Source organism: Phoca vitulina, unplaced genomic scaffold (assembly GCF_004348235.1).
Source record: "Phoca vitulina isolate PV1807 unplaced genomic scaffold, GSC_HSeal_1.0 scaffold18, whole genome shotgun sequence".
Taxonomy (NCBI): domain Eukaryota; kingdom Metazoa; phylum Chordata; class Mammalia; order Carnivora; family Phocidae; genus Phoca; species Phoca vitulina.
Window position 1 is genome coordinate 18,818,453 of NW_022589721.1, and position 25,105 is coordinate 18,843,557.

A 25,105-nucleotide genomic window follows, 5' to 3' on the forward strand; every position below is an offset into this window, starting at 1 on the left:
TTGACGCAAGTTTCGCTCCTGTCGGTGCATCAGGCAAGGTGCTCAGATGTTCTCATTGAGGAGGAACAGACCTTTCTCACTTGACATGTTCCCGCAAGCTTTCTTTCTGTGGCCTCCCTAGGCTCTATCTCCCTTCCACTCCCCCCTCCTCCCCCACTACCTCCCCATCTCATGTTCCCCTCTTGCTCAGTGCAGTTAACTTTGTTTGCAAAACCACTATCCTGTTATTGCTTCTATTATCATGTCTCATGAGGAACTTTTCTGGACTTCACTGGTTTAGCCACCAGAGTCCAGCCTGTCCCCTTTCTTTCCTTGGGGCAAGGAGAGAGCAGAGAGCCTCACATGCTGAGAGTGGGGCATGGTTTCTCGAGGTAAGTTTTCTTAGGAAACTGTGAGTCAGTAATCCACAATGACCATTTTTCTAATATGTGTAAAGGTGCAGAGTTATTTATTCTCAACTGTAAGATAAAGGGAGAAAAGCAGTCTTTGATCAGACCTAGAGCTGCAACTTCAGCCAAGAGTTGCCAACTTGCTAGTTAGGTACCTATGAGCACTTTTCATTTGGTGTGTGGTTAATCCTCAGGATAGTCCTTTGAGGCAGGTTTCATTAAGCCAAGATTGTAGTGTAAGTATGTCCCAGATAGTCATAAGACATACTTATGCTAAAATATTTTCTTGTTATCTGAAATTCAAATTTAAGTATGTATCCTGTATTTTTTATTGCCTTTGTTTTTTTTTGGTTTTTAATGTATCCTGTATTTTTTATTTGTGAAAGCTGGCAACCCTCCATTATATACTACAGATAGGTTATGGGACTTGCTCAGGGTGCTTGATAAGTGTTAACTTCATTCTCCTATCCTTCCCCATCGCCACCATTTCAAGTAGTTGAAAGAGAGAGAGAGGAGGGAAGGAAGGAAGGAAGGAAGGAAGGAAGGAAGGAAGGAAGGAAGGAAGGAAGGAAGGAAGGAAGGAAGGAAGGAAGAAAGAAAGAAAGAAAAAGGAAGGAAAGAAAGAAAGAGAAAGAAAAAAAATATTTAAAGTGAATGAATATTCACTTTGATATTGAAATGAATATTCACTGACAAATGGCCTCCTGACCATTTGTCATTTCATTAGACATTTTCACCTATTGTCAGGAGCTCCCTGGCAGCACTAAATTCAGTAGAGGACACAGTGATGATCTGATACTTTGGCTGAATCCCGCCCAGAATTTTGACCTTTTTGAAAGGGACATAGCAAAGCAGAGAGCCCAGAGGCCTGGGCATCCAAGGCCGTGAATACCCACCCTGGCTCTGGCACCAACTCAGTCTCTGAACCAGGCCACCTCTGTTAATTCTTTTGTAAATTTTAGTTTCTCTATTGAAAAATTTGAGAATGGGACTACTGACCTTCACTCTTTGTGACACGTTATGCAGCGCATGGTACAGCACCGAATACCAGACGGCCTGGGTTCAAATCCCAGCTCTGTCACTTACCAGCTGTGTGACCTGGGACAAGCAGCCTGGTCTCACTGTGCCTCGGTTTCCTCATCTATAAATTGGAGATAATGCTAGTGCAAAATAGAGCGAAGGCTACATGGTTACTGATTAATTCTTCCATTCACACAAACTCTTAATTGACAACCTAGTCGGCTCCTCGTATAAACAGCTCTGATCAGGGGCTGTGAATGAATGCTTCTGTTCTAGAAGCAATTAGGGATAGTTGCCGAAAACCGGATCTATGCCCTGAAGAACCAGCGATCCCATAGGAGGAGACCAGATGTACCAGGTGAAACAACAAGACAATAAAACCCAGGGCGGGATGATTCAGTGCCGATTCAGGCCTGATGCTAAGGAGGTATGAGGAGCAACAATCATGTCTTGTGCTTTTCTACCCACTGCGGTTTACCAAGGGCATTCACAGGCATTTGAGGTGAGGGAAAGAGTGGCCAGATGCAGAGGGATGGGCGTGGGAACCTTCTTGGAGGAGGGGTTTCTTGAAGAAGCAATAGATTCACGTGGGAAGATGGCACCTCTGGTGCACAAATCCAAAGTGCAAAGGCAGGGGAGGTGGTGACACGCCGGAGGACAGCAGAGGAGCTGAGGTGGAGCCACCAGGAGACTGGTGCATCTCAAACTGGAGATAAAAGACATCCTTTGCACTTGCTATTCCCTCTGCTGGAATGCTTTTCTCTCAGGCACTCGTGAGCTGGCTCTGTGATGCTCAGGACTCGGCTCAGATATTATCTCATCAAGCATACCTTCTCTGACCATTGAAAGTAACTTTCACTTCCTTACCTGTCTCTCTAGGTCACATCACCTTGTTTTATTTATTTTATTGTACTTTTTGTTGTATCAAGTTACTCTATTTGTGATGTTTCATTATTTATTCTCTCCCTTAACAGAACAAAAGCCTCATGAGAACAAGAACCTTGGGCCCATAGCAGGTGCTCCATAAGGATTTGCTGGAGGACTATGTGAGCAGGTAGGTAGAGGCCCCAGAGTGCTAGCTAGCCTCAGGAATTAGGATTTTATAGAAAATGATGAGGTTCAATAAAACCTATAACAGTATTCTGTATGTCCCAGAAGGACCCTTTTGTGACAAGAGTGGTCCTTTTCTTTCCTCTTTGCTTAAAATGAGTCTAGGAGGTGATGGGAGTTTCCAGGAGTGTCCATGGGTTTCCGAGCTTCCTCATCCTGCGTTAAGCCGTGGGGCTCACCTGGCTTCACATTAAAGTCCCTGCCCAATTTCCAGGCTGCACCCTGGTCTAAGTCCAATAAAATCCAAATCTTCGGGAGTGGAGTCCAGGCATCGGTATTCTGTAAGCTTGCCAGACTCCACTGTGCCGCCAAGGGTGGGAACCACTGTGCTAGACGCTCTTCCTGTCTCCTCTGGACTTCAGACATGATTAACTGGCCTATCTGATTCCTAGGAAGAATAAAGTAGAAACCAGTGACTTTTCTCCCTCACAGACACCCTGGCCCAAGGTGGAGTGCATCTAGTTCTTGGGTGCATTTCTATATTTGATAACCTGTTTGGAATTAGCCAGACCTTTCCCTCCACTGAAGTGGACCTGTTCTGGCCAGGTCTCCATGCCATCATGACGAAACATTATTTTGGGGCTGGTTGCTGGCAGCCCTGAGCTGGCCTCTGTTCTGCTGGCTCAGGCCCAGCCTTCACTTTTGCTGCCCTTGTGGCTGTCACGTTGCCCATGTCCTCAGCCATCCTGTGGACCTACAGTGACTTAACGTGGTTGGTATTATTTACATGTCACACCGAAGATGCCAAGCTGACGTCACCAGCAAATCTTATGCTCCTGCTCCCCAGCTGGCCCAGGTCAGGGGCCTGTAGAAGGCAGATGACCTGAGGTCTTCTCCTTGGAAAGGGGCTGCTGAAACTCCTTTACTCTTGGAACTTGCATTTGCGACCTATTTTGCTGAGTGTCATCCCTTCCCCCCATCCTCTGTATGCCAATATCTATGATAATCTTCATGGGCTGCATATGCAATGCAACCTCTGATGAAATCAAACATCTGGGCAATTATCTCTGGACCGGTCTCTAATTGGACTAATTGGAAGAGAATTACTAGAGAGACTTGCTGCTCCCATCTGGGCTCTCAATGCCAAACAAAAGAAGCAACCAAGTAGTAATTCAGGCGGTGGATGCCCCGGGCAGTTCAAGACCCGTTTTGCTCATTAGCCAAATCTCTATTGCCCTCTTTCCCCTCTCCCCTTCAACATGTGCTTCCTAATGTGATTTAGTTTTCATGAATTACGTCCATGGGTCTTGTTTTGGAAACTATGAGTAACTGCTGTAAACACAGCATTGTATCTCCCTACCTTTGAGTACCCTGAGATTTATAGTGCTCGTGGTGGCTTACCAATTACCTAGGCCTTCATTTAACAAACATGTTGAATGAGTCCTTTGTAAACAAATCTTTAATCGAGCGCCTACAATGTGTCAACCATTGTTCTGGTCACTAGGGATATAGGTGGAAGACAGATAATAGATATGAAGAACAAATAAATCAGTAAGTAGAGATGAGATGATTTGAGATAATGATACGCGCTATAAAGGCGGCACCATGACTGAGAATGGGGTGGAGGGAAAGACTATTTCATATCTGGCCCTCAGGGCATGCAAAGTGGTTGGAGGTGTAGAGAATTGCTCTGTGTGTTGGGCTGGAGGATTGGGTAATATGTGGTCCCTGGTCTCAGAGCTCCTGGTCTAGTTGGGGATATGGTAAAGAGAATGAAGAAGAATAATGTAGTAAGTGCTCTGATGGAACTGTGTGAAAGGGAGAGCACAGAGAGAATGGCTAACTGCCCAGGGGAGGGGCAGGCAGGTCGAGGTGTGATGCCTGAGCTATAACTGAAAGAGAAAGTGGAAGTCAAGGCCTAAGGGTGGCTGGACGAGGGGAGGAAGGAAACTGTGTTGGGTGTTCATCTATTCAACCACTTTTACTGAGCATCTACTATGTCTCTAGGTGCTGGGGTTACATGGTGAGCAATAGAGAAACAGTCCCTGAACTCCTAGAATTTATCTTCTGATGGTGGAGGTGGTGGGGTAGACAATGAATAGATAAAGAAAGAAGATACTTTCAGATGGTGACAACTGCTATGCCAATGCTACAGGATAATGTTAAAGGGAGAGTTTGGGTGTGTTCTGAGGACCGTGTTGGGGATGGGGCTTGATAGGTTGGCCAGCATAAGCCTTTGGAGGGGGTGACATGTGTGATGACATTGGATCATGGGGCAGTCTGGAAGAAGGTTCTAGGCAGAGGGAACTACAGTGCAGAAGTCTTGAGGCTGGAATAAGCGTGACAAGTTTGAGGAACAGAAAAAAGCCCAGCATGGTCAGTGCCTGGTAAGTGTGTGCGAGAAGGACTCAGAGGTGAAGCAGCTGTGGAAGGAGGAACCCAGTTCTGAAGCTATATTGTAGGGGTCCAGGCCGGAGAGGATGGAGGTTTGACCTGGATCGACAGCTATGGAGGTGGTGAATCATGGAAAATCCAAGATGTTTGGAGGAAGAGAGCTAGCAGGACTTCTGATACATGGTCTTTGAGGATTGAGGGATAGAAGGAATCAAAGATGACTGTGGCCTGACCAGCTGTCTTACTGGGGGTGGTTACTGAGGGAAGACCAAGAAAGGAACTGGTTTTGTGTGGGAAATGAAGGTTTTTCTTTGGATGCATTTAATATGAGATGCTAATTGGATATCCCAGTGGAGGGGAAGCAGCCCTGATAAAGGCTTGCGGTCTAAGGGGAAAACCCTTCGCCTGGGGACCGTGTGGGAGAGAGCTGCAGTTAGGGAAGAGGTAGTGCTGGCTGTGGGGTGGGAAATAGTCTGGAGGAGGATGTGACCAGAGGTTGGGGGGGGGGGTCTGTCGTGTTAGTCCAGGTGGGAAGGTGTGGGAGGCATGAATCCATTTGGCATCCGCACCTTGGATTTGCCTCATCGTGCAAGAGACTGCTTCGTGATTCCATTTCAGGGTTGGCTACCCCAGCACAGATGGGGTGACTTGGTTAGACAACCAAACAGCCGGAGTGTAGGGAGCTCTTGGCATGGGTCCATCTTTGTGCTAAGTGCTTCTGATACTTTATTTCATTTAATCTGCACCAAGATCTTATGAGGTAGGCATGGCTCCTTCACCTATTTGTAAATATAGTTATTGTTTTTGTTGTTTTTGGTAAGCTCAAAATGACTGCGTAAGTGACCTCTAAAAACATCTCTTGTTAGCAGGCAGAGTTGCCCTGATTGTCTTGGAGATGGTGTTGTTCTCATGTATGAAGGCACTTTTGCTTTTGGTTCTTAAGTAGGGGAGCTTCTGAACTCTCACCACCCCCATTTTACAGGTGAAGAAGCTGGGTCTCAGGAGAGCAAAGCGGCTTCCCAAAGGGACACAGCCTATGAGTGGAGCTGCCTTAAGCCTCTCCCTGGTCTTTCCTTCTCCTATTAATTACTGTGCAGAGGGTTAGGAATTGGGATTTGTGGGAGGTGATGGCAGTGTCTTGGAGGTGTTTGACCAGGAAAAAAGCCTGTATGATCATCATAGACAAATCAGTGTTTCAGAAGGAAGAAAAGATGTGTATACAAGTGAAAACCCTCTCATTTGATACACTAGGGAAGGGCAATTGGTCATTTATGTTTAAGCTAAAAGCAGAGAATTGTTACAATAAAACATATCTAACTTAATTTTATTTTTCATATAAAGCATTCAAATGTACACTGATTTACTGAGAACTTTTCTTTGCAAATGAGCCACTCATTCTTTTCATTTTAAATGCCACACACCTTTATCTAGTCTTTCCAAAGCATTCCATTTAGTGTTTATAGAAACAAAAAGTCCTTCTTTTTGCAATTATAGTTTATCAGCTTCTTTACTGTCTAATTAAATTATGTAATTAGAATAGCAAGAGCAATAGATATAAACAGACTTGGGAACAAATACAAGGCACTCATGCAAAATGCATGATCCACCAGAAGACAGAGGACTTCCTACCTAGTCCCGCATGAGCCACCAGACTTCAGAGTCTCTAGGACATCCACCAATAGACTCCATAGAGAGCACAGGTCATGTTGGTTAATCTCACAAATGGGTTAAGTGAGATTCAGTTCAAAGAGCTGCTACTGAAAGAAATACATATACAGTGCATATCTGTGTGAATGAAATACTTTTATGGAAATTATTTTGCTTTTCGGATTCTTTTTTTCTTCTGGTTCAACCTATTCCAAAGACTGGTTCTAATTTGAACTGGTCCAGTAGGATTTTAAAAACAATAACTTTGCTTTTGTTTTCAGTGCAATAAAAAAAAAAATCAATATTTGGATTGAATTCAGAGTTCAGCCAATTAGTGTGTCCATTTTGGTTTCTGAGTCATATTATCCTGGCCCATATTACTCACAGTGAGGAATGATTCAAAACCAGTGCTTTTTGTCGTCTAGCTCAGAATCTAAAAATGCCTCAGGCCTCTTTTGCCCTAAGACACCCTTGTTCTAAGCAATCCTGAAGTGACACTTATTGGGGGCCCAAAATCATTTCCAGGAAGAGACTGGCATAAGAACCCACTGTCTCTTGATTCTGACACTGAAGACGGTCTTGCTTTCCCTTTCCCCTGTGTGGTATCAATATTGGTTGAACACCTTTTGAACTCATTGAAGGTTGGTTACCTTAGGAACAGAAGATGTCAGTGTTTCTGGCTTAGTCACAAAAGAGCCATGGAGCATCCTCTTCAAAACCTAAGGACAATTCCTTGGGTACCTGGTATTGGAGGAGGTCAGAGGACCACTCAGCCATGGCCTGTCCTTTCTCCCCAGACCTGGGCACAAACTTGGCCATTCAGAATGGAAATACAACCAGTAGAACATGCAGGGAACTGTGTGGTTTGCTTTGATTCTTCCCATGGATCCTTTCTCTAGGAGCTCCCCTCCCCCTATCTTGCCTCCTTATGCTGTTTTTAAGATGTCAAAATTCCCCTTCCAGCATGAACCACATGGTACTGGATGAAAGTTGACATAGTATGAACTCGTGTCTAACTTAATATAGATACAGATGGATCTATGTCTGTGTCTACATCTACACTGATGTCATCTATCTACATGTATGTATAAATATAGATATATGTGTATATACGGCTTAATATACACACATATATTTCCTAGCTCTGTCCACTGAGCGGGCCTAGAAGCAAAATGACACCCCAGTAGCAATGAACACACCTAGTACTCAGATCTTGGTTTCTAATACCATTCTCCCACAAAAGGAACCAGAGCTCCTTGGAGAAATGGCGGATTCTAGGGCTAGGGAAGGAACTATGCAAGATGAACCTGGAACATCTAGTAGTGACAGAAATTAAAGAAGTACTCAAAAAGCAAAGTGAGGGGGTCTGTCAATGGGACACAGGAACCAACTGAAAGAATTCCCCATAGAAAAAGCTGGAACAATTTGAGCAACAAAATAAATAATATAGTATTGGGTTTGTACCCAAAGTACAAAATAAATATTCCTAACTCTATACTGATATAAATAAATTATTAAATAAATAAATAGGGAGAACAGACAAACCTCCTGAACAGAAGGTCCCAAATAACTTATGTAGATACTCCCCTACTCAAGGAGATGGAGTGTAATTGCCTACCCATTAAGTGTGGGCCATGCACAGTGATTTTCTTTTAATAACCCCACTGAAGATACCTGGAAAACTACCCAAGCTAGATGGTCAGTGTCAACATCAACAGTGATAAGTCATGTTGATAGCACATACCTTTGATACGATGTGGTGGAAATGGCACTTTCCCTCTGTGATCTTCCTCCCCAAACTCCTAATCTAATCATGAGAAAAACATCAGACGAATCCAAACTGAGGGACAGTCTACCCACCTGGTACTCCTCAAAACTGTCAAGCTCAACAAAAACAAGGAAAGTCTGAGGAACTGTCACAGTCTAGAGGAGCCTAGAGAGACATGAAGGCTGAATGCAACGTGGTAGTCTCATGGGAACCCATAAATTGTTTGGGGTTCTTCTGTTCAGGAGGTTGTTCTCCCCATTTATTTATTTATTCAATAATTTATTATATCAGTATAGACTTAGGAATATTTATTTTGTACTTTGGATAACTGATACTATATATTAGGTAATAACTACAGAAATGTGAATAAAGTATGGGCTTTACTTAATCATAATGTATCAATGTCAGTTCATAAGTCATGACAAATCTTCCATATTAATGTTAGCAATGTGAGACACCAGGAGTGGGGTATATGGGAACTCTGTAATATAGTCACAACTTTTTCTGCAAGTCTAAAATTTACAGAACATAAAGTAAAATGAAATTGAAAGTTTATTTTGAAAAATAGTCACCCCCACCCCAACCCCCCGCCCCCGGCCACTTCTTTTCTATCTCCTGACCCAATGTCTCCCAACATACTGGTCTGCACCGCCCTGGTCGCGGGAGACATCGCGGTGGTACAAACAGGCAGCCTGGACAGCTCTCTCTGAATTCAGTGTGGTAGATCTTGCTTGTTGGCATGAAGAGTTGAATACCATTTCTGGTTTTCTGGCACCCTTATTTCTTGGCTTATCTAGTTTCTGGGGGCTTATCTAAGGCATTTTTATTGGCTGTAATGTGTCTGAGAAATAGTTCCTTTGCAGCCCGGAGGAGTCTTGTGCATTGGTGTCTTGCCGCTGGAGGAGTCAGACTCTGCACTGCTGGGGCAGGAACACATTGCCCTCTGCGTGAGGATGGCCGAGTCTTCCAGGGGCTGTCACATGCAATTCCGATGGGGCTTACGTCTTCCTGAAGGCATCCTGGGTAGCCCTCCTCTGCTTCCTTGTGCTTCTTCACCATTTATCTCCTTGAATGTGATAAAACCTCTGTCTCATCTTCTGGACCATGATTCCCATCTCCTTTTACTCTAATCTTTACTTTCAAATACTCTCCTAAGGATAGATTTGCAAGGATTGATTATATGGCTCTATGGGTGCCTAGAGAAGCAGCACTTAAAATGTTTAGAGTAAGAAGCTGGTAAAAAGGCGTTTTGTCCCAGGAAGAGTCTCTTGAATGGCCCTTCATAGGTAAAAGAGGTTACATAGAGTTCCAGGGTAAGGGTGGGGGTGGCTATTTTTCAAAATAAACTTTCAATTTCATTTTACTTTATGTTCTGTAAATTTTAGACTTGCAGAAAAAGTTGTGACTATATTACAGGGTTCCCATATACCCCACTCCCGGTGTCTCACATTGCTAACATTAATATGGAAGATTTGTCATGACTTATGAACTGATATTGATACATTATGATTAAGTAAAGCCCATACTTTATTCACATTTCTGTAGTTATTACCTAATGTATAGTATCAGATTAGTTATCCAAAGTACAAAATAAATATTCCTAAGTCTATACTATGGCTCTGTGCAGATTAGCAGAAAGCCCCCTTTCTAGGCAGCAGCTAGCGCCCTCTCTAGCTACAATCCTGCAGGCAAAATCTGATGGGGAAATTAGGGCTGGATTTGAGGTCCCAAACATACCTTCAGCCAGGGAGCCTTGTGCAGTAGACAATATACACAACTATTCATTGTGACCCTGAAACGTACTCTATATAGTAACCCATTGGGGCGAAGAGTGCTCAGGATAATCACTTCTTATGTGAGTACCTGGAGACAGGGTGCAAATTGTCCTGGGAGTCCTCTGGAAGAAATGAGTTAAGACCTGCCCCAAGTGGAGTGCTGGACTTGGATCCTATTGGTTCATGAGATTCAATTATTAATTTTTCAAGAATCTTATGAGTTTTATTAAACATAGTAGTTATTAAAAAAGTATACAAACTTACAATTAAATTATATTGGTACAAATGTAGTGAAAACTCCAAATTCATTACTTCCTAACTATTTGTTATGCTTTCCTATTGTCTATGCTCTTGAAATTATTTACATCCATTGTATCTGTATGGTGGAGATACCACATACTGGTGTACTACTGCTCACCTTTTCCCGACTCCGTGTTCAGTGACGTCATGTCAACAGCTTGAAATTAACCGTGGTGAGAGTATTTATACCATGGAAATCAGCAAATGCTACAGATCAGCTCCCACTCCCCCAGAAAAGGGAAAAGCAGGGGAGGTGGGCTGGGACCCATAAATGTTCGGGCTGAGCCTGCATGAAGAGAACCATCTGGGACTCCCAGAGCTCCTGAGAGGAACTAGGAGGAGGCTGGAGCTCCCAAGTTGGCCGGGTACTCCCTCTGCTCCTCAGGGGAACATCAGCTTCTGTCGTGGTTCACTTGGGCAAGCGCCCCAAGGTCTATGTTACCCACTTGTCCGGGTGACTCGGGCCGGGTGAGCAGTGTTATGGAACCCAATCAGGGACTGGCACTGAATTTCATGGGGGAACCACATGCACCCATGGGACCTGCTCCTTCTGACGCAGCCCTGCAGGTGGGGTTCAGACCCCTCCCCATCTATCCAAACATCTACGGAGGAGCTGTGGCTCAGGAGAAGGGGGAGGCGTGGGGGACAGGGCTGCTCAGTGGCAGGGTGACAAAGTAGTGTTGCTCTCCCCTCTCTCTTCCTTCTTTGTCTTCTCTTTCTCCCCTGGGCCCCCTCCACAGGCAGACCCTGCCCTCTGATGGCTTGGGGACCAGGGGGCTTGCGGAATGGTGAGGTGGGACCTGTGCAGGGCAGGGGTGTGTAGAGAGGAAAAGGAGGAAATTCCTTGCCTGCCATGGGGTGGAACACTCCTGGGACAGACCAGACTAGAGCTCTCCTGAGGCAGCCCTCACTCAAGCACACAAAAACAGGCCTCTGCTTCTGAGTGGTGAGAGAGAGGTACCTTTTGCCTTACTCAGTGAAGTTTTGGGGAAAACACTCATGGACCTGAGCTAGCGTGGCAAAGGGCTCAGGCATTAGAGTCAGAAGAACGTGGGTTTGAATTCCAGCATTTCCCGTGTGAGACCTTGACCAAATAAATGACTTGGCTTCTCGGTCTGGCTCAGCCTGTTTCCTAGCCTGTGGAATAACCTTTCTGCTCTTCTCTGTGTGAGGGATGGCCTTCAACAATCTCAAACAGTGGCTGTGTTAATAGATCTCCTTTCATTCTGTTGGTTTGTTTCTCTATGCTTACTGTGAGCTCAGATCCCAAGAACTGGTCGTCTTGTTTCTGTTGTTGAAAGCAAAGGCCAGCTTTGGCAGCACTTAAGTGAACGTGAGTATGATCTGTCACTGAACTTCGCTCTAGAAAACCTTTTTATGTGTTGAAGCTCATAATGACAACAATGACTGTTAGATAAACCTGTGTGGGGAGGACACAGATGTTAGCATCTCAATATGTCAGTCACCATTTTATAGCCCCTAGAAAGACACCCCATGACCTATGCCGTGATACTGCGAGTTTGGCCTATTTGCTGTATATCGATTACACCACCAAGTCAATTGCCAAGGCCCAAATCTGATCATGTTTCTCGCTCACTTAAACATCTCCAGTGACTCCCCCCCCACCACCCGCCATTGCCCAAAGGACTGAGCCCATGCTTAGCAGGCAAAAACCATTGCTAATGTGATCCAAACATACTTTTCAATGGCTTCGTGGCCTGCCTCCCTACCCTCTCCTTCCCTTCACTGCATCTATGCCCAGGAGAATGGATTTCACCACTTTCTGAGCATATCCTGCTCCCTCATGCTTCTGAGCCTCTGCTTTTGCCCTTCTTGCTTTGTTTCTCTGGAGAACTTTCATACATTCTTCAAAACCCGGCACACCGGCATCTCTGTGAAGCATTCCCCAATTCCTTCAGGCAGAGCTGTGTATTCCTTCTTTCTGCTCATGGGCAGAGAGCCGTGCCTATGTTAAAGTGCCTGTATTCATTTACTTACAGCGTTCTGTTGAATACGGACGCATGAGTCTACATGACTGGCCTGGGAATGAACTCTTTGGTTTCCTCAACTGATAAATGGAGTAATATTAACCTCATAGGGCTGTTGAGAGGATTAAACATGAAAGTGTGCAACTGAGCAGTGCCAGACACAAATAATCACCCAGTGAATGATAACTGGAATGATTGGATCAAATTGCCCATGTTCTCTTGACAGACCCCTCTATGTCTAGTAACACATGGCTAGGGGACAAACATTCTGAACAGAGATTCTATTGGTGTGGGACCAATCCATTTGAGAGTCAGCCCACTGACCTTGATCTTGTTGGCACTATGCCCAGCCTAATTGTATCTGAAGATCAGATGTAAGAATCAAGTGGGTTAAACGTGTAGGGCGGCAAGAAGAACCATTTATACCAGGTAGCAGGTTAGTGAGTTTTACCCCTAGTTGCATTTCACATGGGCACCTCAGTTGTTTCCTTGCTGCTATTCTTGATTGCTGTCTTTGGTGATTATTAATAAAGGTTATTATTTGCATTTCCCACATATGTTTGAATTTCACAAGTCTTATATTTCCAGGACAAGAGCCAAAACTAATCAACCCAGTCTTTGGAAAAGCAGCTGATGGGGGAATACCCCACTTTAATTACCACTGAGGATTTGAAATTGAACACACAGAAGGAAAAAAAAATTTTAAGATTTTATTTATTTATTTGAGAGAGAGAGACAGAGTGCGTGCGTGCGTGCACAAGCGGGGGGTGGGGAGGGGCAGAGGGAGAGGGAGAAACAGACTCCCCGCTGAGCAGGGAGCCCGATATGGGGTTCGATCCCAGGACCCCAAGATCATGACCTGAGCCCAAGACAGATGCTTCACTGACTGAGCCACCCAGGTGCCCCCACAGAAGGAAAATTGATCAACTGGTTAATTTTGTCTTCCCTGTACCTTAACCATTCAGTCTTTACCCACCTCTATGTGATACATATTCTTCTGAATGTTTTATTACAAGTGTAGTTTCTTTCATCAACGGCTAATTTCATTTGTGGTCAGAAAGCATTCAGTTCTCCACGCTAAAGGAAAGCCGAAAGGCAGCTCAGGTACGTGCTAAGCCAGCATTCAGGGCGACCCGCCCAAGTGCTTTGAGGCTGTTGCCCTTCACCTAAACAGCTTGGCCCAGCTACAGTATTCAAGCTGCCAAGAAAATAAGCCAGGACTCTTCAGTACTTTATGTGCTGGAGTCACATTTACAAATCTGGTTCGAAATGGGCTCTTGACAAAGGTAGCTCCTCCCTGGGCTCCCACTCTTCTGGCTCGGTTCAGTGCAAGAGGGCCACCAGCAGCTTCTGGAAGTCCCCAGAGGTGTCTGAGCGAATCATGTCAGACAGAGACTTCTGATACTTCTCTTGGAACTTTGCTTTTATCCCCTGAAGGTCCACCTGTAGGAGAAATGGCAACAGCAATGAGGACAAGAACATTTATAGCGTGTTCACTATGAATGCAGGCAGGTACTGTTCTGAATAAATTGTGCTCATTTGCTCACTTATGCCTCAAAACAACCCTTTGCAATAGGGGCTATTATTATTTTTATTTTATGAATGGGAAGTGGAGAGCAGAGTCCAGTCTGCTGGAATATATTCACCTCTGCAACCTTTAGGGATATATATACATATAATATATATATATATATATATATCCCAATACAAATTTATTTATGAATACCAAAACTTGAATTTCATTTGATTTTTATGTATTAGAAAATATTTTTCCTTTGAGTTTTTTACAGTCATTTAAAAACGAATCATTCTCAGGTAGCAAGCCCGTACAAAAACAGGTCGGTCTGCAGGCCACAATTTGCTGACCTGTGGTAAAGGGTTAAGAAAATTATCAACACAGAGATTTGAATTTGAAATGAAGCTTTTTTTTTCTCTTGTACCCTGATCAGCAAGGCTATTAGTGCCAATCAACAAAATTCAAATCAATATCAATTTGTAGGACTTATTTTGAATCTAATTCATTGATAGCTTGAAAAACCTGGGCGCTGGAGATGGGCAAGAGGACTCAGAAGAAAAACAAATAAAAAGATTGTTGTGCTCCAAACACTCTTAGAACCTAGTAAGGGAGACAATACTTGCACCAGAAAAGATGGAAGTACAGGGAGAACACAGTGTGTCTCATAAAAGCAGCACAGAGCTTTCTTTAACAGGGAGTTGTGTTCTTTTTTTAATTTTTAAAAATTTAGACTCTATCGTGCATTCTAGACAGATTCACAAACCATCACTTAGGTTTCTGGTTCTTTTTACTCCTGCCTCAATCGGAGGAATGAACTAAGAGAGAAAGAAGATGAGAGCAGAAGGCAGGAGAATGAGGGATTGTGTGAAGTGGATGCTGAGCAGGAGGGAGACTCCAGCATGATGCTGTGTGTCCCCTGCCCCCCACTCCGGCTCCTCTACTTGGCTGGGGGAGGGGCAGGATGGTGGGAGTCGGGGGGGGGGGAGTTGGGTGGGATGGGGGACACTGGGGCTCCATTCTAGTACCAAGCGGCTTTAGGGGATTAGGGGATCCAGCCAGTACGTCTCACTGGGCCTGAAGCATTCTGAAGGAATGATCCATATGTGGAAATGATCCAGGATATGTGGCCAATCCTAAGATGGGACAGAGCATCTTGGAATGATCATTCCATGGCTCACGTTGCAGTGAACGTGGAGCCCCCGTGAGCCCTCCAGAGTGATCCAGTCCCCTGGGGTCTTTCAGAATCCCCGCCCTGCTCCATTGCGCCTCTCCTTCTTTGAGCCTCAGGATCTCAGAGACTTTGTGGGGTGGGTTGGAGGGTGAGTTGCTTAGGGACACAGAGAGAGAGACCACGGAGATCTGGAGAGAGAGGGGAGGAGAAAGAGAGACTTAGGAGAGTGGCAGAGAGACTAGGGAAGGGAAGGAGGGGGGATCAAGACAAATGGACTGGAAGCTAGAAGAAAACTGAATAGTGGAGGAGGAGGAGAAATTCCAGGAATAGAAATAAAAACGAAAGAACGATCTTGTTGCTAAGTTATATTTTAAAACGGTGTCAGATGTTAAGTATTATTTGTCAAAAGCCATGGGCCAGGATTTGGGTTGGGATTTATCCCCCTTCAATTAACAATTTTTTGAGGGAAGATGTCTGTGGTTTTTCAAGGGCTCAGTTACACTTCATTCTGTTAAGGCTTCTCCTACTGCGGACGAAATGCCATGTCCCCTTCATTTTGTCCTGCCTTCACTCTGTGGCCCCTTGTTCCAAAGCCTCCACCGGGAATCCTGACAGTTGCTCTCCAGCTTTGGGCTACTCATCTCTCTTTCTTACACTCAGGCATTCTCAAGTTGGGATGATATCGCTCGCTACTCCCAACAGGGCAAAAGTGCGTTCTTAAGAGGGCGAAAAGAACCTTAATCCTTTTATGTAAAAGTACATATATACACGCACGCATACATAGAGAGAACATAACGGAATAAAGGAGGGCACGTGATGTAATGAGCACTGGGTGTTATATGCAACTGATGAATCACTAAGCTCTCCCTCTGAAACTAGTAATACACTCTATGTTAATTAATTGATTTTAAATTAAAAAAACATAACAGAATATACGTGTATTTACAGAACACAATATATACATACAGAACATTGCAGAATATGAAACAGATACACAGTCTATCTGTGGTGTTCATGTTTTGGGGGGGAGTGGTGATGAGGAAAAAACTGGGTCCCAAAGCCTTCTTAGTAGGATGAGTGATAATTATTATTATATTTTAAATTTTATTTTATTATGTTAGTCACCATACATCATTAGTTTTTGATGTAGTGATCCACGCTTCATTGTATCAAAAACTAGTGATGTATTGTATGAATGATAATTAAAAAAAAAAAAAGTTTGAGAAATACTGTCTTGTACTGATATAGCTCAGTGTGTCCTGAGCTGGTGTGATCAGTGACAGGCCCAGCTGGGGAGGTAGGCCGTCATTTGCTCATCGACTCCGCTGCTGGGTGACCTGGTTTTGTGTTCCTTAAAATGGAGCCAAGCCTGGCTGTGCCACCCAGAACGGCTCGGCCAGGTCCCCTCTGCACGGGCCACCAGCTCTCCGGAGCCACAGAGAGCAAAAATAGAAGCAACAATCGTTATTGTATTTTTATAAAAAGAAACAGATTGAAGCATGGCACAGTGTCTTCCACAAAGTCTGGGAAGGCAAGGGCTGTCTCTGTGTTACTTTTTCCATAAATAGACCCTGAAGAAAGACTATTTGTGGATGACATCAGCTGTGGCCAAAAGAGAAGTGGCCGCCCACGTGCTCAGAGTCGAGGGCGTCTTACCTCAGCCCTGGTCACGATGATGTGAATGAGTGTCTCCTCATCGGTTCCTGCACCCTTCATGGACTTGTATAGACGGTCAGCGAAATAGCTCTCCTGGTCCCGGGCGCACCTCACTGGCCAGGACAAGGGACAAGAGAAAGTGAGGCTTTTATATGTTGCATAACATGCAGACCCTCTGAAGGCACAGAGCTGGCCCAGAGTGTCACCTGGTTGCCCTTGGTGCTGACTCAATGGTGAGACACATGTTTGAAAGGGGCCGACCTCACACTCTAATGGGATCTGGAAGATTCCCCTGGTTCAGGGCATCTGGGCTCCTCAACCAAGAACTGAGTCAAAACCCCTTCAGCAGCCCCTCTGCTGGTCCCTGAAGACCCTTCAGAGGAGGAAGAAGGCTTTCCCTGCCGAGTTCATGATTCTTACCAGCAGAAGTAACTTTTCTTATCTAAATGAAATCTCTCATGCTGGCGCTGGGCTCAGAGGGGAAACACGGGTTGGCTGACGATGCTGCTATAATAAAACTTCCTAATCTTGAAGACTCACTCCCCTGGACCGTGGCCTACTTTCCTGTGCTAAACCACCTCCCCGTCCTTTGTTTTTCCTCGCTGGGTTTGCTTTGTGAGTCTCATCTCGGAATCTTTTCTAAGTGCCCCACATTCTTCTTGATTCTCCATCTGGGATGCGGCGGATGGAATGTTTAATGCTGTCTACGGACCACCTTCCTGTGTTCCTGCTCGTTGCTCTTTTCTGCCCCCCTCCGTGCCTGCCAGCTTTGATCTAATGCACAGATTCGTGAAGAATAGTTTTGATTCACCCATCAGGCTGGAGAGTGCCGGTCTACTCCTGGGGAGAAATCATTGCTCCTCTCCCCACTTCCCAGGTGGCCCATCGTGACAAACATTTTGGGGGAATGAACCAAATACTCTTTAGGCGTTGACATTTACCTAGAACACCTCACATTTTTGATGTTAGTGATTAATAACAAGTAATCCATTGAGCATAAGTGTGAAATGTGCGTCTTTAATATGTCCTGTAATGGGAACTCTTGTTGTCTAGGTAATTGCCTCTATAACTGATGCTTATGAGCACTGGAGAGGAACAGGGTTAGGGAAGCAGTGCCTAGGTTGGGGGAGGAGGGGGTCTGATTTCTTTCTTTTATAGGCCGTGTGGAATCCGCCAGAGTTTCAGTGGAAAAGAAAAGCCCAACTTCAGGTGTCTGACCTCCTCATCCTGGAAACAATCCAAAAGCTGTTGGATTGGGGGCAGTTGTGGGGAGAACCTGTCAATCTGGGGAGTAGCATACTTGAGCCTCACTTAAGACCTTCCCCGGTGCAGGACTCATTGATGCTCATCGATTGTCTGCCTAACGTCAGGGTGTTCCAACCCTTCATAGGTGTCTTCTACCCTGACATTTCTTCTTCCTGATGTTCTGGGAAGAGAATCCTCAACGTTTCTATTGTATACCGTGGACGCCTGGTGAACAACGTCTGTTGTTAGCAGCAGCAGGAATCGCTCAGGAGCGTGGATGGGGCTAGGCAGGGAGAACGTGGGGCTAGAGCCGTGCCATGTAGAAGGCAGGCTAGCCAGCCATTGCGAGGAGAAGACAGTCCCTTGGGGGAGCTTGTAGAAGTGTGGCTTCTGGGCCCCATTCTTGGAGATTCTAATAGGTAACCTGGAATGGGGCCCAGGAAACTGTATTTTCCCGCACCTCCCCATAGAAGATTCTGAAGCAGGTGGTCTGTGGGGCCCACTGGAGGAGTGTTGCCCCAGAGGCTGCAAGAGGTGGGAGTCATTGGGTCTCAAATTTAGCCATAAACTGGCATCTTTATGAGTCAGGTATGAAGAGGGTGGGGAGTGTCTAGAAAAGAGAACTGTGAAGTCATGTTCTACAATTTGTGTGCTTTATACTTGAGGTCGTCTTTAATCACTTCTAAGTTTTCTACCACTGGAGTGCACCGAAGTCCTGCATTTCATTGTCCCCATCTCCAGGGATGTGGCCTTTCCTTCCCCTGTGCCCTCTTCACACTGGTTGTTTTTGTTTTTATCATTACTGTAACCTAATCTGTTGGTTTGTGAGTATCCACCATGGACTTTAAGCTTCTTAAGAGCAGGAACTGGACCTATTTACCTCTGATCGCCACACATAACACGACCCCCAGCCTGGGTTAGGTGCTAACTAAATGTTAAAGAATGGAATGGCTTTATTATTATTAATAATTTTGATAGTGGTTTATTGCCATTAATAATTAATATTAATGAAGATTAATATAATCTTCTGACTGAACTCTGGTTCAAGCACAGAAAGGATTTGGAGCCTCTGAGTCAGGCCGTGAGTGGACCTCGCCATCCACTTAAGAGACTCATCTTTGAAGCCCTAAGGACAGTCATCCATGTGGGTCCAGTGTGGGTCAGAAGTGACACTAGGCATGTTTAGGCCTCTGTACATCAGAGGTCCTGCTAATTTGAATGCAAAATGAGGATGGATTAAAAAAAATCAATTGCTGACATTGTTCAAAAAAATTTTTTTAAAGCCCCACAAAAAAACAGAAGTTTGGCAGATAGAGTACATTTTTTAACTTCCAGGGCTGCTTTTTCAATTCTTCCTCTGCTGGGGATCTGTCTTTCCATTTCTTGTGCTATTTGGGACGGTGCCCTCGACTCCTCGCCATAGGAGCGTGGACAATGGACAATACCTTCATTCCAGGCCTTGCAGAAAGGAAAAAGGAGCCTGCCAGACACAGCGCCATGCCCATCTTTCTGCTATTTCCTGCCTATGGGCAACACCTGGAGAGAAGGTTGTGGTGTTTGCTTGGCACAGGAAAGATCTGATCTCCCTCTCCACTCTTGCTGAAGGGACCTCATTCATTCTAAATGTTGAAGGGAACCAAATGGAAAAGAACACCCTCGAGCCATCAGGCATGTGCAAAAACCTGTTCATGTATTGGAAACCTAGCTGAACCACATCGTGCTCCCTGAGACTAGACAATGGTCCCAGGCTATTGACAGATGCTCTTGTGGACCCACCTTAATGCAACTGTCATGGATGCCAAGGTGCATCCCCCAGATGCCCTCTTCAGGACCAAGGCACTCATTCCAACTGTCGCCTCCTGGCTGCTCACAGCTGAGTCCCTCCCCAGGAATGCCCCCCCCCCCAAGGAGCTGCCTTCCCCAGGGTTGCAAATACTCCCAGGGTACAGCCGGTGTCCACTTGTTGCTTGCTGTGGGGTGCAAAGACCTGGCCCCCTGGCCTCCCGGCTCCAGGGCTCCGTGGGGGACCAGCAAATCTCCCACTGCAGCTGCATCACGCTCACTCTCTCCCTTACCCAACGCTGCTTCGAGGTGTGGTTCCCAAATTACTCCCTAACATCTTCCCACACACCAACCTCTGACTCCAAGTGTGGTTGCAGGGAGCCCGACCTAAGGCAGGGACTCTCCGCGGTCTATTTTACCGAGAGTTAAGTAGGCCTTCTGCAGATCTCCTGACGTTTCTGCTTCAATGGCCTCTTCAATGTCTTTGTCGATGAGCTGGAGAGATAAACCGAAGGCCAGCCGTTATTCCAGGCTTTGTTTTGGCTTTGGTACTCTTGGGGTCATTTCTCTACAAAAAGCACGGAATTCTTCCAGATTTGGTCATGTGGCTTTAAGGAGCCTATCCTGCCCCATGCCTTACATGACTGGGGATGATGGCCCCCCTTTGAGTGGGGTCTCTCATGGCTGATGACTTTTGACCTCTAGGGGGTCAGATCTGACCCCAGTGAGGACCACTCCCTTGGCCTGGTATGCTCATCTGTAAAATTGGGAGTGGGAGAACAATGAATCTTTACTGTAACAATAATTCTTTACATCTATATAATAATTTAGTTTCCAAAGTATTCTTAAAATTCTTTTTGCTTCCAATTTTCTAGGAGGCTGTGGTGGTAATCATCTTACCCGTACAGTTCTCATCCCCCGTGTCCTGGGACTGGGGACTCAGCCACCCACAGTTTGGGTGAAATAAGAAGTAGAGGCTGTGAAGTTCATGCTAAGGATTTGGTCTAACGTTTCTGATAGAGTGGGGCTGCATGGGCTGGGAGCCAGGGGCTGACCACGTCAAAATGTCACTTTCCTTCACTCGAGGGTGATTCCAAATGATCCTATGTTCACCACCGGCTCACATATCACTCTGCACAGCATTCCACGTTAGGTTTCTTTCCAAATATTTGCAGAAGCTGAAGTTCAGAGTAGATGGTGACTATGTTTCATGCAAGGACCACCTGGGCCAAACTCAGGGCAGGCAAATAAAGAGCAAAGAGGGCTCTTTGTTGGGTTTGGGGAAATGCAGTTAAGCATTAAGAATACTGAAACTTCTTTCTTAGAAATTGTTTTTTGAGGGTATGACACAATTGTGGTTCCATAAATAATTGGGGCCTTTGGGGACACACCAGTGGAGTGCATGTAGTTTATTCCCGAAAACATAAGTGGACAAAATAGTCTTTGCAATGCAAGCACAATAGCGTGGGGGAGGGGAGGAGGGTTGAGATTTAATGAGGCCCTGGTGCTTGATCTCCTTGTCATGGTTTGACATCTAGAAGTCTGGTGTGGGTAATGGACCTAGACGATGGGAATTGGCTGGGGGGCTTTCAGTCCTGTCCCTTCCTTAGCTGTTCCCAGCCTCTCTTGGGTTTGCTGCGGGAGCTGGTATTTCGAAAGGGACTGGCCTCACTTTCCCACGAACGGGGTTCTTGTTCTGTAGACTGAGATTGCATTTCAAGAGGACATCTTGTTCACACAGGTCTGCGTTTACTAAAAAAATAATCCTCACGTTAAACTGCTTTCTGTTTCTATTGTTAATGCTGGGCCAGAATAGTGCATTAGATTTTCTGTTGAATCTCATTCGTACAACAGATCAAGGCAGGAAAACAGCTGTTCCGGGGAGGTGGGAGAGGGCTTCAGTACCCCAACCTTAGGCTGTATTGCCGGGTTTCTGCTTTCTCCCAGTCTTCTCGTCACACAACTCCAGGGGGCATTGTTCACATTGCCCCCTCTTCTCTACCTCTCTCCTGCCCACATCCCCCTCCTGGGAGCTACCAAGGCACCTTCAGGAACACAAACGGAAAACAATGGACTGGCCCAAGCTATTGTGAATCTCCTTTGCAAATGGTAGGCTTTTCACTGCAGTTACTGGAACACTTAATTCTTAGGGGGCTCTTTAGACAGATCAGGTTTTCTGATCTTAGTACAAAACCCATCGCCGGGGTGGATTCCAGCCTCTAGTTACCGGGTAGTGCTGCCTCTAGGGAGATTACTAGAAGAATAGGGGAGACATTTCTTTCTTTTAAAACCGATTCACCCAAAGAGACAGGATTCCCACAGCAGAACCCTGTGCCCTCTGGCTTTGGCCTCAGTGGTTACAGGGCTAAGGGCTCTGGAACAAGCTTAGGAAGACATAAAGGTAAGGGGACAGGTGTGGTGGGGACACAGTGTGCCTAGGCTTTAGGTATGTGTGCCTACAATTTGTATTGAGCCCTGTGTAGGGAACTCACTTCAGCTTTTTTTTTTTTTTTTAAGATTTTATTTATTTATTTGAGAGAGAGCATGAGAAAGAGAGAGAGCACAAGCAGCGGGGAGGAGCAGAGGGAGAGGGAGAAGCAGGCTCTCCGCTGAGCAGGGAGACCGATGATGTGGGATTTGATCCCAGGACCCCGTGATCATGACCTGGGCCAAAGGCAGATGCTCAATCGACTGAGCCACCCAGGTGCCCATTACTTCAGCTTTATAACTATACGAGCCTTTCATGTTTGGTCAACTTTGGGACTGTGATGTTCTTGTATGGTGTAGCAGAGAGGGGAAAGTTCTATTGCTTGGCAGGGATTTCTGAGAGCGTCAGTAGATAAGGCTCAGGCTTAGAGGGCAAATAAAGGGCAAAACCCTAAGTTTTCATGCCCAAATAAAAATTCAACTCTATGCCAGGACAACCTATGCCACATAATATACTCCTGTGATCTCATGCTAGCAGTTTATTGCTTTTAGCCAGAGACCCATGTGAAAACTTATGAACCAGGGTCTTAAGATCAGGGTAAACTCACAAAAATCAGTGATAAAGATCAAGACGAATGATGTTCGGGGAAAGCTTTTGGAATGATGAATAGGTAGTATTTTAGAGCTAGTTTCATGTAAAGAATCATTAAATCAATAAATTATCTTATTGTCCATTTGAGCTTTATTGGACACTGCTGGTTCACATAGGGAGACAACTGACAGTCGTTAGTGTTTACTGAGCACCTGCTGCATGCCAGGTACTAAGCCCTTTACTTCTATTAACTCATTAATTAATTACTAACCCTATGAAGCAGGTACCATTGTTATCCCTGTTTTACAGTTGGGGAAACTGAGGCGCAGAATCCTTAATAACTTGCCCAAGGTCATATGGCTAGTAGTCTAGTGCAGACCTTTTAAATTTTAACATGCACCAGAATCACCTGGAAGACTTGTTGAAACATACATTGTAGGACCCAAACTCCAGAGAATCTGATTCAGTAGGTCGAGGGTGGGGGCTGAGAATTCTCTCTCTCTCTCTCTCTTTAAATAAGAGAATTTTCATTTTTAACATGTTCTCAAGTGATACTGATGCTGCTGTTTGGGGATTAATTTTGGGGAACAATTGGCCTGGAGAGTATCCTTGCAGGTGGCCGGTACACACACACACACACACACACACACACACGCTCCCGTGTATGTGTGTTTCCATAGTGATCACCAACGGCAGCCATCCCCTGAAACTCCAGCCATGGCCCCAGCCATGTGGGAAGAGGGTGTAGGTCATGGAGCAGTCTTCCAGCTCAGAGTCTACACAGCTCTAGGAGCAGAGGCCAAGGGAGTGCAGGGTCCGCTGGCTTTGATCATGACTCTGGGCACGATTTGAAAGCAGAGGGCCCTCAAAGCTTATATACAGTAATGATAAAATTCCTAAGCTTTATTGTCTTTTCATCTGCCGGCAATACAGAGGAAACACTATTTCGAGCGAGGAGAGGCCAGCTCCAGCCGAGGGAGAGGCTCGGGCTGGGGAATCTTGCAGTTCTCATCCACTCTCCCTACCGGCTTGCTGTGTGGTCCTGATAAGTTACAGACGGCGTCTTACTCGGAGCAGACTGCCTTGTCCAGCAGTCCTAGGTAACAGCAGCTCCTCGGCCTACATTATCGTTACTGTAGTGTTGGGGCACTGAAATGAGATACAGGGCACAGACGTGCTTTGACTAGTTAAAAGCACTTTACAAATAAACAATGGGAGACAAAATATCGGATACTCTCCAAAAGGTTTCTTGCGATTAAAGACCGATTTTCAGGGCGGGGCTCACCACTAAATGCCTTGAAATAACGGCCTCATCTTCTTGGCTTAAAATTATCATTAGATAAAAAATAATTGTAGAAACGTAATTTATACGCGTCTTTGCAGGAGTCTATCTCTGAGGTAGATGACATCTGTTGTGGGAGTGGTAGGCACGTTGTTAGCCCAGCTGTAAATTGGAATAATAAAGAGAGAGAACCTTTGTGTGCTTACCACATGCCAGGTACTATTCCGAGCCTCGTACATGTATCTTATTTAACTCTTGAAAGAACCCTGGGAGGGTGTGATGATAAGGATTATGGTTCCTGTTTTACAAATGAGGACAGAGAGGTTGGGTCACCTGCCAGTGATAGGACCAGGATTTGAATGTGGACGCTGACTCTAGGGCTTTGCTCCTCAACTTGGCTCTCCTCTGCTTTCCTAGGCTCGGTTGGAAAGCAGGGTTTCCCAACCTTGGCACTGCATTTGGGGTTGGATAATTCTTTGTTGTGGTGCATTGTAGGATGTTTAGCATCATCCCTGGCCTCAATCTACTAGGTGCTATTAGCACGGCCTCCCCAACACCCAAGTGACAACCCCAAATGTTTCCAGACGTTATCGAACATCCCTTGAGGTGGGGGAGAAGCCAAGTCACTTCTGATTAAGCACAACTGTTGTCAAAGACCCCTGTAGTTCCTGATCCTGATCTTGACTACTTTTGGAAATACACAGTTTTAGCGTGAACTCTGTTACCCTAGTACTGATTTACTTACAATTTGGTAGGCTTCAAAGGTGGCACGTAATTGCTTGTGGCTTCTCTTGGCCAGGACTTCATTGAAGGCGAGCTCGTCCGTGCCCCAGCGGCCTTCCCCTGCCTTGCGGGCCAAATGCAAACATTTCAAAAAAAAAGCCTTTTGCAGAAAGACTGAATATTCTGTTCTGTGACCAGGCCTCACTGGCAGGAAATTATAAAATATGCACTGAATAGAAGTCAAATTGATCCACTGAGCACTTTAAGCTTCCACCCGCGAGTAAACTTCCCATATTTATTTGTATTATTTATGCCCTCCCTTGTTCCAAAATGGATCTGAAGTGGTCAACTCTAGAGTGTAACAGTAGGAACAATTCTCA

At 45.4% G+C, this 25,105-nt stretch overlaps 1 protein-coding gene across 1 annotated transcript in view; it reads right to left on the reverse strand.

Moving 5' to 3' along the window:
- Nucleotides 1-13,174: 13,174 nt before the first annotated feature.
- ANXA13 (annexin A13) overlaps nt 13,175-25,105 on the reverse strand; it is a 28,298-nt gene continuing 16,367 nt past the window's right edge. Inside the window, exons 7-10 of the mRNA XM_032415841.1 lie at nt 24,748-24,849; nt 20,121-20,196; nt 16,675-16,787; nt 13,175-13,774 (exon numbers count right to left, since the gene is read on the reverse strand). Coding sequence (XP_032271732.1) covers nt 13,655-13,774; nt 16,675-16,787; nt 20,121-20,196; nt 24,748-24,849 — 411 coding nt within the window. The 3' untranslated portion in view covers nt 13,175-13,654. The remainder of the gene's footprint in view (nt 13,775-16,674; nt 16,788-20,120; nt 20,197-24,747; nt 24,850-25,105) is intronic.